General features: G+C 43.8%; 1 protein-coding gene across 1 annotated transcript in view; it reads right to left on the bottom strand.

Annotated features, from left to right (window-relative positions):
- The window catches only part of LOC126088452 (cilia- and flagella-associated protein 53-like), a 212,027-nt gene that overhangs the window by 166,823 nt on the left and 29,326 nt on the right, over positions 1–15,878 (bottom strand). Inside the window, exon 2 of the mRNA XM_049906594.1 lies at positions 2,586–2,818. Within this exon, the coding sequence (XP_049762551.1) occupies positions 2,586–2,818 (233 nt within the window). The remainder of the gene's footprint in view (positions 1–2,585; positions 2,819–15,878) is intronic.

Below are 15,878 nucleotides of genomic sequence, written 5' to 3'. Positions count from 1 at the left end.
AAGCGGGCGGCGGCTGTGGCGCTGTCTGACGCTAGCCAGTCGGAGAGCAGAAGTTAGGCTGGTTGTAAAAGCAACTGGCTGCATACGGCGTGGTGCTGGGCGGTCTAGGGGGCAGGCTGGCTCTAAGTGCGTCGTCAACCTTCACTAAGCGTGAAAGACTTGTAGTACGGTGAACGCAAATCGATAAACACAGTCGAGTTCGTTAGTATAATTCGCCTGTTCGGCCGCAACGCAGTCTCTGGAGGATTATGCGATTTAATTGGACGGACCATCGGTCTCTCGGATGATCTTGAGTTGCATTACAAGAAGCCCATTGTGCAATAGTAATAATTAAAATACAGCCACAGAAGACGTTGCAAGTTGAACATGTAGCCACAAAAATATTTGATTGTTTAACATACAGGGTGTTACAAAAAGGTACGGCGAAACTTTCAGGTAACATTCCTCACACACAAAGAAAGAAAATATGTTATGTGGACATGTGTCCGGAAACACTTACTTTCCATGTTAGAGCTCATTTTATTACTTCTCTTCAAATCACATTAATCGTGGAATGGAAACACACAGAAACAGAACGTACCAGCGTGACGTCAAACACTTTGTTACACGAAATGTTCAAAATGTCCTCCGTTAGCGAGGATACATGCATCCACCCTCCGTCGCATGGAATCCGTGATGCGCTGATGCAGCCCTGCGTACGAACACTTCGACTGAAATGTGCAGGAGCTCCATCGTGCATGAACCACATGTTGTGTCGTACTTGTAAAGGCACATGTTCTAGCAGCACAGGTAGAGTATCGCGTATGAAATCATGAGAATGTGCTCTATTGAGCGTAGTGGAAGAACATGGGGCCCAATCAAGACATCACCAACAATGCCTGCCCAAACGTTCACAGAAAATCTGTGTTGATGACTTGATTGCACAATTGCGTGCGGATTCTCGTCAGTCCACACATGTTGATTGTGAAAATTTACAATCTGATCACGTTGGAATGAAGCCTCATCCGCAAAGAGAACATTTGCACTGAAGTGAGGATTGACACATTGTTGGATGAACCATTCGCAGAAGTGTACCCGTGGAGGCCAATCAGCTGCTGATAGTGCCTGCACACGCTGTACGTGGTACGGAAACAACTGGTTCTCCCGTAGCACTCTCCATACAGTGACGTGGTCAACGTTTTCTTGTACAGTAGCAACTTCTCTGACGCTGACATTAGGGTTATTGTCAACTGTACGAAGAATTGTCTCGTCCATGTTCTCGTCGTTCTAGGTCTTCCCCAGTCGCGAGTCATAGGCTGGAATGTTCCGTGCTCCCTAAGATGCCGATCAATTGCTTCGAACGCCTTCCTGTCGGGACACCTTCGTTCTGGAAATCTGTCTCGATACAAACGTACCGCGCCACGGCTATTACCCCGTGCTAATCCATACATCAAGTGGGCATCTGCCAACTCCGCATTTGTAAACAGTGCACTGACTGCAAAACCACGTTCGTGATTAACACTAACCCGTTGATGCTACTTACTGATGTGCTTGATGCTAGTACTGTAGAACAATGAGTCGCATGTCAACACAATCACCGAAGTCAACAATACCTTCCTTCAATTGGGCCAACTGGCCGTGAATCGAGGAAGTACAGTACATACTGGCTAAACCAAAATGAGCTCTAACATGGAAATTAAGCGTTTCCGGACACATGTCCACATAACATCTTTTCTTTTTATTTGTGTGTGAGGAATGTTTCCTGAAAGTTTGACAGTACCTTTTTGTAACACCCTATATATATATATATATATATATATATATATATATATATATATATATATATATATATATATATATATATATATTGTTAAGGCTCACCGGCCACTTGACTATCTTCTTCTGTGCGAATGCACAAACAGTGCCCGAACTCTTACGATAATCGGCAACGCACCGCGAGTAATGAGTATAATGGGCGGGTGCACTACGAATGTAGTGCGGGACAATACGTTGAGAATGTGGGTTTCGAGGGAGGCGTGCCAGAGATAAATCCCTGTAGTCGCGCTATCGCTTGTGTTCCCGGTGGCTCAGATGGATAGAGTGTCTGCCACGTAAAGCAAGAGATCCCGGGTTCGAGTCCCAGTCGGGGCACACATTTCCATCTGTCCCCGTTGACGTGTGTCAACGCCTGTTAGCAGCTAAGGGTGTCCAATTCATTGTAAATTAAACAATTGAGTGATGCAGCAACTGTTTCATATGTATATATACCAGTAGAACTACATCAAGTTGAACTGCGTTTACTCGCACCCCAGACGCATGCAAGTGACAGTATTTTTGTCCTGATCCTATCCTGGCCGCACAGTGTGTGTATCTGCTCACGATACTAGCAGGGGGCTGTGCTATCTGTGTTCAGGGGGCTACAAATCTTCAGTGTAACTGTTCATTTTATCTGAGCGATAAGTTGCACGAATTCCGAAGACAACTGCGCAGTTCTGGCAGAACGTTCGCCTGCACGGGAGACCTTGTATTTTTGCGACGATAAACTGCTCTGAGTTCCGTTGCAGGCCTGTGGTCGCCACTCGCCTGAACCTCCAGCTGGGACCCACCTGTCGCGGCGCTGCTGAAGCGCCACCTCGGCGGCGCGCAGCCCGCTCTGCACTTTGGCCCTCGCCTCGGTCATGAGCTGCCGCCTGGCGGTGCGCTCCTCGAACTCGAGCTGCAGCACGTCGTCCTGCATCTTGCGCTGCACGCCGGCGATGGCCGCGTCGCTGAACTCCAGCTGGCGCTGCGCCGCCTGCATCGCCCGCGCCTTCTCGCCCCATCCCGCTGGCCGGCCGATCTGAGACGCCACCAAACAACAGTGTACAGTTCACCAACATCTGAAACGTGCTAACACTCGTGTCCTATTAGCCGACGCTTAATAGTTTCTGGGTCCCAACAGTCATAAGAAAAATCAACAATCATCAGTTTTACATAGTTAAAAAGAGTTGTCATGAAAGAGAAGCAGCTTGGAAGAAAAATGCGTACCTTAAAAACAAACGTGTTATTGAAATGTCTTGATATGATTCTTACTGTAGAACTGTTCCAAACCATGCGGTAGCGTTCTAGCTTCCCGCACCCGGGTTCCCGGGTTCGATTCCCGGCGGGGTCAGGGATTTTCTGTGCCTCGTGATGACTGGGTGTTGTGTGATGTCCTTAGGTTAGTTAGGTTTAAGTAGTTCTAAGTTCTAGGGGACTGATGACCATAGATGTTAAGTCCCATACTGCTCAGAGCCATTTGAACCATTTGTTTGTTCCAAACCACTTCATGTATGAATCCGTCGCCGTGATGCTGTCCATAATAAGAGTTAGGTTATTCACTACTGACGATCGCCTTCGTATAGTTTCTTGATGCCACGGTTCTGCTAATCAGTGTCACTAATTTTGACCGCTGAATTTACTAGAAGCAAAGAAGTCACAGTAAACATGAATTCTAAAACACATATCTCAAGAGATATGAGCACTTCCTCATCTTCGATACTGTGAAACAAATCTCTTCTCCTGCAGGTTCTTTGCTCCCCATATACTGACAGGTGGCAGTATGAATTAGAACACGAAAAACTGTACAGTAAACATGAGCTATACCTGCATACCTTAAGACGTATGAGCACTCGTTCATCTCTGCTGATATAAAACGCATCTCTTCTACTGACTACGTGCTCATAGCTCTCAAGGTATGCGCTTCAGAGTTAATGTCTACTGGACATTTTTTTCTTGTTTTGGTCCATACTACCTCCTCCCAAAATATGGAAATCAAAGAGCTTGGAGTAGAAGAGATTTGTATCGAAGATGGAGAAGTACTCATAGCTCTTAAGCCAAACGTTTTAGGGACCATGTTTACTGAGACCTGTTAGCGTCTAAAAATGGTTCAAATGGCTCTGAGCACTGAGGTCATCAGTCCCCTAGAACTTAGAACTACTTAAACCTAACTAACCGAAGGACATCACACACATCCATGCCCGAGGCGGAATTCGAACCTGCGACCGTAGCGGTCGCGCGGTGTTACCGTCTAGTATCGGGTACTTTCCGCTGTAAGTGTTTCAAAGCACTCCGTCTTCACGCCACGAGTGGCCTACCGGAACCATCCGACCGCCGTATCATCCTCAGTGGAGGATGCGGATAGGAGGGGCGTGGGGTCAGCACACCGCTCTCCCGGGCGTTATGATGGTATTCTTGACCGAAACCGCTACTATTCGGCCGAGTAGCTCCTCAATTGGCATCACGAGGCTGAGTAGCACTCCGTCATCAGGCCACAAGTGGCCCATCGGAATCATCCGACCGCCGTGTCATCCTCAGACGAGGAGGCGGATAGGGAGGGCGTGTGGTCAGCACACCGCTCTCCCGGTCGGTATGGTGGTTTTCTTTGACCGGAGCCGCTACTATTCGGTCGAGTAGCTCCTCAGTTGGCATCACGAGGCTGAGTGCACCCCGAAAAATGGCAACAGCGCATGGCGGCCCGGATGGTCACCCATCCAAATACCGGCCACGCCCGCCAGCGCTTAACTTCGGTGACCTCACGGGAACCGGTACGAGGCTGAGTGCACCCCGAAAAATGGCAACAGCACAAGGCGGCCTGGGTAGTCACCCATGCAAGTGCCGGCCACACCCAACAGCGCTTAACTGCGGTGAGCTGACGGGAACCGGTGTATGCACTGCGGCAAGGCCGTTGCCGCTGTAAGTGTTTACGCCATTAGTTATAATACACCCTTTATCTAATCAGTGTTAATCAAGCAGCTAACATAGTTGTCACCCACAGTGCTGAACGCGATTTCCATGTGGTCCCATAGCCCAAATTTCCACCGTTCTGGACAGTCGAAGCTTTATGATCAATGACTCAGCATGTCAGCGATGCTTATCAATAGGCAGATGATAATCAGATAAACAACTGAGCTGCTTCATCTCCTCTTTTTTGTACATATTGTGTGACTGATCAGAGGTTTTCCTATACAGTTCAGCGTAGTGCAATAACTCAGCTGCCCACACACGTCTGACTCTTCGGATAAGCATCCCTCGTGATGTGCCCCCCCCCCCCCCCGCCCCCATACCTGCCTATCACCCTTCCACACACTTGCTCCAACACACACTGTCGCAGCACGCACAGTGTCACTGCTGAGCGGTACTGGTGGTGCGGCATGTGCAGGAGCGCACTTCTATGCATCACGCTATTGAAGTAGCTGTACATTATACAATGTGTACTTTATACAACAATTTAAATAATATTTTAACATGATTTATGTTCAGTGATGTAAAAAAGTAGTTCCATTACGTACTGCAACCACTTAAGTGTCAATTTCTTTCTAATTTTTTCCTTTTAAAAGTAGCATATGTTCCTCCTCAGGGTTCAAGCTATTTCAATACCAATCTTCATCATAATCGGTTGAGTGGTTTACTCCTGAAAACGTAACACGAAGAATTACTTTCTCATTCATAACATTGTTGTGTTGTTGTTGTGGTCTTCAGTCCTGAGACTGGTTTGATGCAGCTCTCCATGCTACTCTATCCTGTGCAAGCTTCTTCATCTCCCAGTACCTACTGCAACCTACATCCTTCTGAATCTGCTTAGTGTATTCATCTCTTGGTCTCCCTCTACGATTTTTACCCTCCACGCTGCCCTCCAATGCTAAATTTGTGATCCCTCGATGCCTCAGAACATGTCCTACCAACCGATCCCTTCTTCTAGTCAAGTTGTGCCACAAACTTCTTTTCTCCCCAATCCTATTCAATACCTCCTCATTAGTTACGTGATCTACCCACCTTATCTTCAGCATTCTTCTGTAGCACCACATTTCGAAAGCTTCTATTCTCTTCTTGTCCAAACTAGTTATCGTCCATGTCTCACTTCCATACATGGCTACACTCCATACAAATACTTTCAGAAACGACTTCCTGACACCTAAATCTATATTCGATGTTAACAAATTTCTCTTCTTGAGAAACGCTTTCCTTGCCATTGCCAGTCTACATTTTATATCCTCTCTACTTCGACCATCATCGGTTATTTTACTCCCTAAATAGCAAAACTCCTTTACTACTTTAAGTGTCTCATTTCCTAATCTAATTCCCTCAGCATCACCCGACTTAATTTGACTACATTCCATTATCCTCGTCTTGCTTTTGTTGATGTTCATCTTATATCCTCCTTTCAAGACACTGTCCATTCCGTTCAACTGCTCTTCCAAGTCCTTTGCTGTCTCTGACAGAATTACAATGTCATCGGCGAACCTCAAAGTTTTTACTTCTTCTCCATGAATTTTAATACCTACTCCGAATTTTTCTTTTGTTTCCTTTACTGCTTGCTCAATATACAGATTGAATAACATCGGGGAGAGGCTACAACCCTGTCTCACTCCTTTCCCAACCACTGCTTCCCTTTCATGCCCCTCGACTCTTATAACTGCCATCTGGTTTCTGTACAAATTGTAAATAGCCTTTCGCTCCCTGTATTTTACCACTGCCACCTTTAGAATTTGAAAGAGAGTATTCCAGTCAACATTGTCAAAAGCTTTCTCTAAGTCTACAAATGCTAGAAACGTAGGTTTGCCTTTTCTTAATCTTTCTTCCAAGATAAGTCGTAAGGTCAGTACTGCCTCACGTGTTCCAACATTTCTACGGAATCCAAACTGATCTTCCCCGAGGTCGGCTTCTACCAGTTTTTCCATTCGTCTGTAAAGAATTCGCGTTAGTATTTTGCAGCTGTGACTTATTAAACTGATAGTTCGGTAACTTTCACATCTGTCAACACCTGCTTTCTTTGGGATTGGAATTATTATATTCTTCTTAAAGTCTGAGGGTATTTCGCCTGTCTCATACATCGTGCTCACCAGATGGTAGAGTTTTGTCATGACTGGCTCTCCTGAGGCCATCAGTAGTTCTAATGGAATGTTGTCTACTCCCGGGGCCTTGTTTTGACTCAGGTCTTTCAGTGCTCTGTCAAACTCTTCACGCAGTATCTTATCTCCCATTTCATCTTCATCTACATCCTCTTCCATTTCCATAATATTGTCCTCAAGTACATCGCCCTTGTATAAACCCTCTATATACTCCTTCCACCTTTCTGCTTTCCCTTCTTTGCTTAGAACTGGGTTGCCATCTGAGCTCTTGATATTCATACAAGTGGTTCTCTTCTCTCCAAAGGTCTCTTTAATTTTCCTGTAGGCAGTATCTATCTTACCCCTAGTGAGACAAGCCTCTACATCCTTACATTTGTCCTCTAGCCATCCCTGCTTAGCCATTTTGCACTTCCTGTCGATTTCATTTTTGAGACGTTTGTATTCCTTTTTGCCTGCTTCATTTACTGCATTTTTATATTTTCTCCTTTCATCAATTAAATTCAATATTTCTTCTGTTACCCAAGGATTTCTATTAGCCCGTGTCTTTTTACCTACTTGATCGTCTGCTGCCTTCACTACTTCATCCCTCAGAGCTACCCATTCTTCTTCTACTGTATTTCTTTTCCCCATTCCTGTCAATTGTTCCCTAATGCTCTCCCTGAAACTCTCTACAACCTCTGGTTCTTTCAGTTTATCCAGGTCCCATCTCCTTAAATTCCCACCTTTTTGCAGTTTCTTCAGTTTCAATCTGCAGTTCATAACCAATAGATTGTGGTCAGAATCTACATCTGCCCCAGGAAATGTCTTACAATTTAAAACCTGGTTCCTAAATCTCTGCCTTACCATTATATAATCTATCTGAAACCTGTCAGTATCTCCAGGCTTCTTCCATGTATACAGCCTCCTTTCATGATTCTTGAACCAAGTGTTAGCTATGATTAAGTTATGCTCTGTGCAAAATTCTACAAGGCGGCTTCCTCTTTCATTCCTTCCCCCCAATCCATATTCACCTACTATGTTTCCTTCTCTCCCTTTTCCTACTGACGAATTCCAGTCACCCATCACTATTAAATTTTCGTCTCCCTTCACTACCTGAATAATTTCTTTTATCTCGTCATACATTTCATCTATTTCTTCATCATCTGCAGAGGTAGTTGGCATATAAACTTGTACTACTGTAGTAGGCATGGGCTTTGTGTCTATCTTGGCCACAATAATGCGTTCACTATGCTGTTTGTAGTAGCTAACCCGCACTCCTATTTTTTTATTCATTATTAAACCTACTCCTGCATTACCCCTATTTGATTTTGTATTTATAACCCTGTAATCACCTGACCAAAAGTCTTGTTCCTCCTGCCACCGAACTTCACTAATTCCCACTATATCTAACTTTAACCTATCCATTTCCCTTTTCAAATTTTCTAACCTACCTGCCCGATTAAGGGATCTGACATTCCACGCTCCGATCCGTAGAACGCCAGTTTTCTTTCTCCTGATAACGACGTCCTCTTGAGTAGTCCCCGCCCGGAGATCCGAATGGGGGACTATTTTACCTCCGGAATATTTTACCCAGGAGGACGCCATCATCATTTAATCATACAGTAGAGCTGCATGTCCTCGGGAAAAATTACGGCTGTAGTTTCCCCTTGCTTTCAGCCGTTCGCAGTACCAGCACAGCAAGGCCGTTTTGGTTAATGTTACAAGGCCAGATCAGTCAATCATCCAGACTGTTGCCCCTGCAACTACTGAAAAGGCTGCTGCCCCTCTTCAGGAACCATATGTTTGTCTGGCCTCTCAACAGATACCCCTCCGTTGTGGTTGCACCTACGGTACGGCCATCTGTATCGCTGAGGCACGCAAGCCTCCCCACCAACGGCAAGGTCCATGGTTCATGGGGGGAGGTTCATAACATTAGAATCGGAAATTGGATGCTCTTATTCGCTTCATACTTTCTCTTAGCTTATTGCTGATATCTTCCGTCACCACGGTTTACTAGATTTCATCTGAGAGCCTAAACAGCAACGTCAGATGACTTCCATCGCTTCCCACACGTCACATACCTTAACACATGCTGCATCAAAATCTGCACAGTATTGCTTTAGTTGTATCCCACAACATTTTGTGTACTAATATCTATTCACACTAAAGCAATTATAAGAGATGCAAGTGTTAGATCTGTTCAAAGCTACAGGAAATTGCGGGATTTATAGATACGAAAGTAATGTAAGGTGATGACGAATTTATGGCAGCCTGGGCATCCTCAATAAAGGTATGCACTGTATGCAGGTATTACAGGATGTAGTGCTTAGGCTATCTCAGAAGCCGAACTCTATAGCTTCACTGTTTTTCCCTGCCATATTTTTTAATCACTGGATATTTTTCCACCAGCGACCCTATAACTATACACACCTCACTTTCTCTGCCAACCCTTCAACAAAGTCTTGTCATATCCAATCCTCTCCCTCCCCCCCCCCCCCCTCACTGTCCAACCATTTTCACTACAGGACGCACCTTCCTCCTCCTCACCGTTTTATTTTGACGTTAGTTAGTATACTGGGCGTCCTTGGTGGGTTTTCCTGAGAGCGAGTTCCACAGGTAGCCAACCACAGTGCTGTCAGAGAGACTGGGCAAGTAACGGCCGTGTAACCGTCACAAGGAGATGAACGTTTCCGACAGGAGCTCCCTGGAATACCGACCTAACCACCACGCGCGTGTCGATAGAGAAGGAGACGATTAATTGCCCAAACATGGCGAAATGTAGTCGCGAATATGAAGGTAGACATATAGCCGACAGTCATATCCAGAATACAGAGACTTTCCAATACAATAGAGAATTTTAGGTCAGAATTACGCGTAATTACGGATTCAATCTATTTATCTACTTTAGAAGCTATATCACGGATATAGATATCGTAACTCGATCAAAATTAATAACACCCATTGAAAGACAAACAGAATAACTGATGGGACTATCTGTCTCATCACATCACTTTCGATACTGTTTTTTAGCCGACAGTCATATCCAGAATACAGAGACTTTCCAATACAATAGAGAATTTTAGGTCAGAATTACGCGTAATTACGGATTCAATCTATTTATCTACTTTAGAAGCTATATCACGGATATAGATATCGTAACTCGATCAAAATTAATAACACCCATTGAAAGACAAACAGAATAACTGATGGGACTATCTCTCTCATCACATCACTTTCGATACCGTACAAACATTGATCTATCCAGAGACAGCACAAAGGTAGAGGAACTTAACATTTAAGTAATAATGTGAAAAATGGAACTCGTGCAAATACAAATACATATCTGAGTGTCATAGTATACTCTAAGACAAAAAAGGCTGAAAAAAAGGAAAAGAAGAGAAACGACACAGCACAAGGAAAGTATCCAAACAGGACGAACATCAGTAGATGTTATGTCTGCGTACAGACAAATAAATTATTACAATTAAAAAATGGATGATTAATTTCTTCTTGGTGGTGGTGGTGGTGGTGGTGGTGGTTAGTGTTTAACGTCCCGTCGACAACGAGGTCATTAGAGACGGAGCGCAAGCTCGGGTTAGGGAAGGATTGGGAAGGAAATCGGCCGTGCCCTTTCAAAGAAACCATCCCGGCATTTGCCTGAAACGATTTAGGGAAATCACGGAAAACTTAAATCAGGATGGTTGGAGACGGGATAGAACCGTCGTCCTCCCGAATGCGAGTCCAGTGTGCTAACCACTGCGCCACCTCGCTCGGTAATTTCTTCTTGACAGCGTGTTCGGCCATGGTTCACCCATTCCTGCCAACATCGTCGAATAGGAGCATCGCTCCAATACAAGAGCTTCATAAAATGAGCAAGTCAATAACGCGTTGGTCCGCCAATGAAAATTGTGCGAACCGTTATTCGGCTTGTCATTGACTGATAGAGTTGTTGGATGTCCTTCTCAAATGTATCGTGCCAAATTCTGTTCAGCTGGCGCATTAGATAGTTAAAATCCCGGGATGGTTGGAGGTCCCTGCTCCTAATGCTGCAGACGTCTTAAACTGGGGGAGAGCCAGTGACCTTGCTGGCCAAGACAGGATTTTCCAGGCATGAAGTCAAGCAATAGAAACTCTCTACGTTTGCGAGCGGGCATTGTCTTGGTAGAATGTAAGCAGAGGGAGGCTTGCCAGGAAGGAAGGACAACAAAGTGGGGAATAGAATATCGTCTACGTATCGCTGTTCTATAAAGCTGCCATGGATGACAACCCAAGGGGTTCTGTTATGAAACGAAATGGCATCCCAGGTCATCAGTCCTGGTTGTCGGGCCATACGGTGGGCGACGTTTGGGTTTGTATCCCAATGCTGGCTGGGGCGTCACTAGACACGTCTTTGCTGCTCTTCGGGGCTCAGTTCGAAGCAGAACTCGTCACTGAAGACAATTCTACACCAGTCAAAGACATTCAAGAGCGAATTTGTCTGATATCACTGCAGACAGGCTTGTTGGTGTAGAGAGGTTTGGTGTACAGATGACATTGTAGTCGACGCCTGGGGCGCCGTGAGCTCAGCCCTTTTTCTGTGTGCTGTGTGTTAATGGTCCTTGTGGTCACTGAAGCATCAGTTGCACGTCAGATTGATAATAACGATGAATGTGGCGCTCTGAGTGCCTCACTGGCGATTTCTCGGCCCTCATCTTCTATCGTCTTTCTGGGTCTTGTTGATGCTGTGTTCGGTCCATGATTCACTCGTTCCTGCCAACATAGTCGACTCCTGGCATCACTTCTGTTCAGATGTTGATTGATTTGCTGATTACTATAAACGGCTTCTTTGACTCCAACTACACGTTCTCTTTCAAATACTGACACTTGCATATGTTGTTCACTTGCCTGTCTGCGAGGCATAGTTATTGTAAGATTGAGTACGTGAAATGAAATTCTCAGAGACCTTATGCCTGTTATCGACATATCTCCTGTTTATTATCCTTGCCAACTACGTGGTGAAATTGTGCTGCAGCATCACACAGTCATCTATCGGCACCCAAAGTTTATAGTTTTGCATTATCCGTCGATACCTGCATGAATACTGAATATTAGCTTGTTACCAAATTCCATAACACCTTCGTGGTGCGTCTTGTTTCTCTTTTTTTTCAATGAATAAAAAACAATTAAATAATAGGTTTTGATAGAGAAAATTCATTAGACAGGCCAATTTAATTAACCTTAACTACACGGCAACGTATAATGATGTAGTGTTTTGAGCACTCCAACGGCAGTAATACGAAAAATCCTGTAAGATGCACACACTTTCCTTTTGATGTGCTTAGGTCAATTCAATCATCAAGCTGCATCTGCTCTGATATTAGTCACCGATATAAACTGAAAGCAAGATGTTAAAGGGCGTAATATGACGTTCATTTCGATATCTGAAAGAGCACAGTGGCTCAGTAAATTAGTTTAAAGCTATTTAAAGATGTCTATCACGGGGTAGGAGGGGGGGGGTCTAATTATCCTGGCAGGGTCACCAAATGAAAATATCTATCATGAAGTGTGGGGGAGGGGGGGGGGGGGGGGGGGGAGGGGAGCAAAGAGCAAAGTAAGCTGCCGTTTCCTAATGATTCAATGCAATCGTCTCCAGATGCTTGACGGTCAATGATTAATACAATAAAAGGCAATATATCCTACAGTGCGCAGGCTTATCAGAAGCCATCTATTATTTAAAAGAACATTTGCGCCTAACAACTCTCATAAGAAATAATGTCCCTCGCATAAACGTATGGCTGATAGGCTTGGGTTAGCTAAATTCAAGTGATATGGTATTAACTAACCCTCAAAAAGATATAAACAGGAATTTAATTAATGCATATTTATATCACAAGGGCCTACACACATGGCAAAAACTAAATATGACGAATGTCTTTGCTCAAAATAAGAAGGAACATACGAAGTATTAAACTGTATCGGTTACAAGTAATAGAAATATTGTGAGTCCGCAAAGTACCGGAAAACACAGAATGAAAGACGTATTACTTCCAGAGAACGTGACTAAATCGACCTTAAATGATGTAGTAGAAATAACTGCTTCGCCCATTATATTATACTGTGTTTAGATACGCAACGGAATGAATACTTCCCCTTGGCTAGTTAAAGTCACGGAAATTTTAGGTTCAATGTAGAAACGTTGAGTCTCAAATGGGAAAGGAAAGAAGTGATAAACTTAAGAATCTCCACTGCTGAAGTAGAACGACTCTAATTTGATCGCAACGTTCCAAAACTTCGCCCGATGTTAAAAACTGCAGCGGAAACACCATTCCTGCAGTCGTGTCGGATCTCCAATAAACGCCAACTGCCTCTTATCTGTCTCACAACCAGAATGCTGCTGTCCTCCGCCACTCTCCGAAACAGCGTGCTTTCTCCACCACTCTCCGAAACCTAAAACTCCCCCAACCTCCGATATCGAAAATGCTCTCTGAACTTTTTGTAGGGTTCACGATTTTTTGTTGTCCTACCGAAAGAAAGAAATTGTTTCACACGGCTCCCCTTATTTCGTCTTATGAGCCTCTGAAAGTGTAACGCCACATGTTAACGGCCAATGAAAGCTCTTGTCTTGGTCTTAGCCTATGAGATATGAGCAAATGCTCTTATCTTCCCCTACCATTAATACTTTTTTTTAATGCACCTTAACTAAAAACGGCGAACTTTACAGCGTATCTGCAGGAGACGTAACTCACGGTTAACAAGTGGGCTGTATACCACGGCCCATTCCGAGTACTCAGAATATGACGGACTCCTGGCGTTTTTTAAAATAACTCGTAGGCCCAGTCGCCAATGTGTCCTTTACAGATTACGTGAGGGTTTGCATATCCAAGGAGCCCAACAGGCCGCTCTGCTCTTACAGGCACATTACTGAAGTAAGATATCGTTCAGGCAAGAACACTACGTCACACGATAAATACTGTTATTTCAATAAAATCTGAGATGCTTATTCGTTGCGCTGTTAAGAGGAGTGTCGAAGTATTTATCTAGATTATATTAAAAGGAGCTGATTACTAGGATGATGGCAATTATTTCTGTTTTACTTGTGCTCGCAGTGAAAATACTGGAGGAAGCCAATCTAAACGACCTTTAATGACATAAGGTCTCGCTCAGTAATTAATGAGACATGTGCCAGCACCTTCCTAATCTACTATTATTAGATTACGTTTTCGTCATTATTTGTTGGATCTGATATAAATCTTAACTGGATTAGGAAAGGAGGAAGGAGTGCACCCCAAATTATCATTTATCAGTCACATTAGCGTGAAGAATACAGTGGTACAATTCTTTCCTAGTCGTTGGTTACTTTCACAAACACTTAGCAAGTGGCAAAAAATAATGAACAGTTTAGAAAAGCAAAAGCACATGAGCGAGATCTAATAGATAACTGAAAGGGATCTGACAGATATATCACAATATTTTCGATTAAAAGTAAGTCGTTCAGCGTCAGTGCACCAGAAATGTTAAAGGGGAGGCGATGTATGAGGCCAAGGGTTAGGGCAAGTTCTCATTTATCGTTTGGACGTTGTACGGTGAAGGACCTGTGGCAGTTGCATAAATGAGTATGCGCAGCCATTACAGAACTCTCCTTTCCGGTGGCATCAACGCCGTTCAACTAATGACTTTTCGAGTAGATGTTGGTTTATATTTCTAACGTTATCGCTGAATGTAGAAAACTTAGAAATATTCCACGAATATTTGAAACACTGAACTTTGACTAGCTACTGAATGCTAAGACATTAGTACCAGAGTGGGGGCTTGATCTAACTTTGTAAACTATTCAGATATGTGGGAACTTCAATGAAAGACTACGAATTTAAGTTAACTTCGCGAATTCACTCTTTTGAATAATTTTGAATTATGTTGATTTCACATCAGTTTCTTCGGCAATTACTGTTGCTGCTCCCGTTCACACAGCAAACAAACGAACAGAAATGGTAATGTTAACTTGTACCGCAAATTAGAAAAAAAAAGCTTAAAGCCATCGTGTATCGGCAGCAATTAATTAAAATACTACCCTAAAGCCCAGTACTAGTACGCAATGCAGATAACAGCAGGATAATGCTGACTCAATTTCAGTGACGCAGTGGGATAGTGTGTCGTTGCACTTCTGACGGACAGTGATCCAAATTTGACCACGGATTTTCGCACCATCCAGATAACAGATAAATCCCTAAATACTGAGTTAGCTCGCACAATTTTCGTAACTGTGCCTTGATCTACTTCCTTCCTTCACACACTTGCGACTACTGTGTCCGTCCACAAACAAAAATCACAGCACTTATTCTCACATTCCGCCATACCCACTCATCAGTGTCTCACACCCAAACGTCCTACTTGCGTTGGTCTTCTCATTACGGATCTGGCGTCTTTCTAGTGTCCATAGAATTCTGAGTTTCAGAGGTCTTTCGGTCAGACGTTTGGGTGTGAGCATAAGGGAAAACTTCTGACTGTATGTAGTTCATGTAATTAGTAGTGAGTCAACAAACAATTACTTGCGTTGGTCTTCTCATTACGGATCTGGCGTCTTTCTAGTGTCCATAGAATTCTGAGTTTCAGAGGTCTTTCGGTCAGACGTTTGGGTGTGAGCATAAGGGAAAACTTCTGACTGTATGTAGTTCATGTAATTAGTAGTGAGTCAACAAACAATTATCATAAAATGCTACTCCGTGCCAGCTACCTATAGGATTTTGGTTTTTTAGGTCTCGATTGAGATGGCCAGAATTTTCTCGGTTAATCGTGAGTTTCCGTTTGTGCTCTATGTCCGTTAAGTCTCAATTTTTCTTCTTTGCAACGGAACCGTATCATTCGGCCAGAGAACACAGTTATTCTGAAAATTTATGCATGCATCACAGTCTGAAAACTTTTCTCTGTATCTATCATTCCTATTTCTCGATGCCATAGAAGTTGATAGTCCAATGATATCTCAGCTCCACAGAATGCTTCTATGAGATAGATTGTCTGGTAGTGCCATAGTTTGGCTTTATTACAGATATTCCAAACAGTTTTGTATGCCTTACA

The sequence above is a fragment of the Schistocerca cancellata genome, chromosome 6 (assembly GCF_023864275.1).
Source record: "Schistocerca cancellata isolate TAMUIC-IGC-003103 chromosome 6, iqSchCanc2.1, whole genome shotgun sequence".
NCBI classification, from domain to species: domain Eukaryota; kingdom Metazoa; phylum Arthropoda; class Insecta; order Orthoptera; family Acrididae; genus Schistocerca; species Schistocerca cancellata.
The sequence above is the reverse complement of the archived record's forward strand: the minus strand, read 5'-3'. Positions and strand labels throughout refer to the sequence as shown.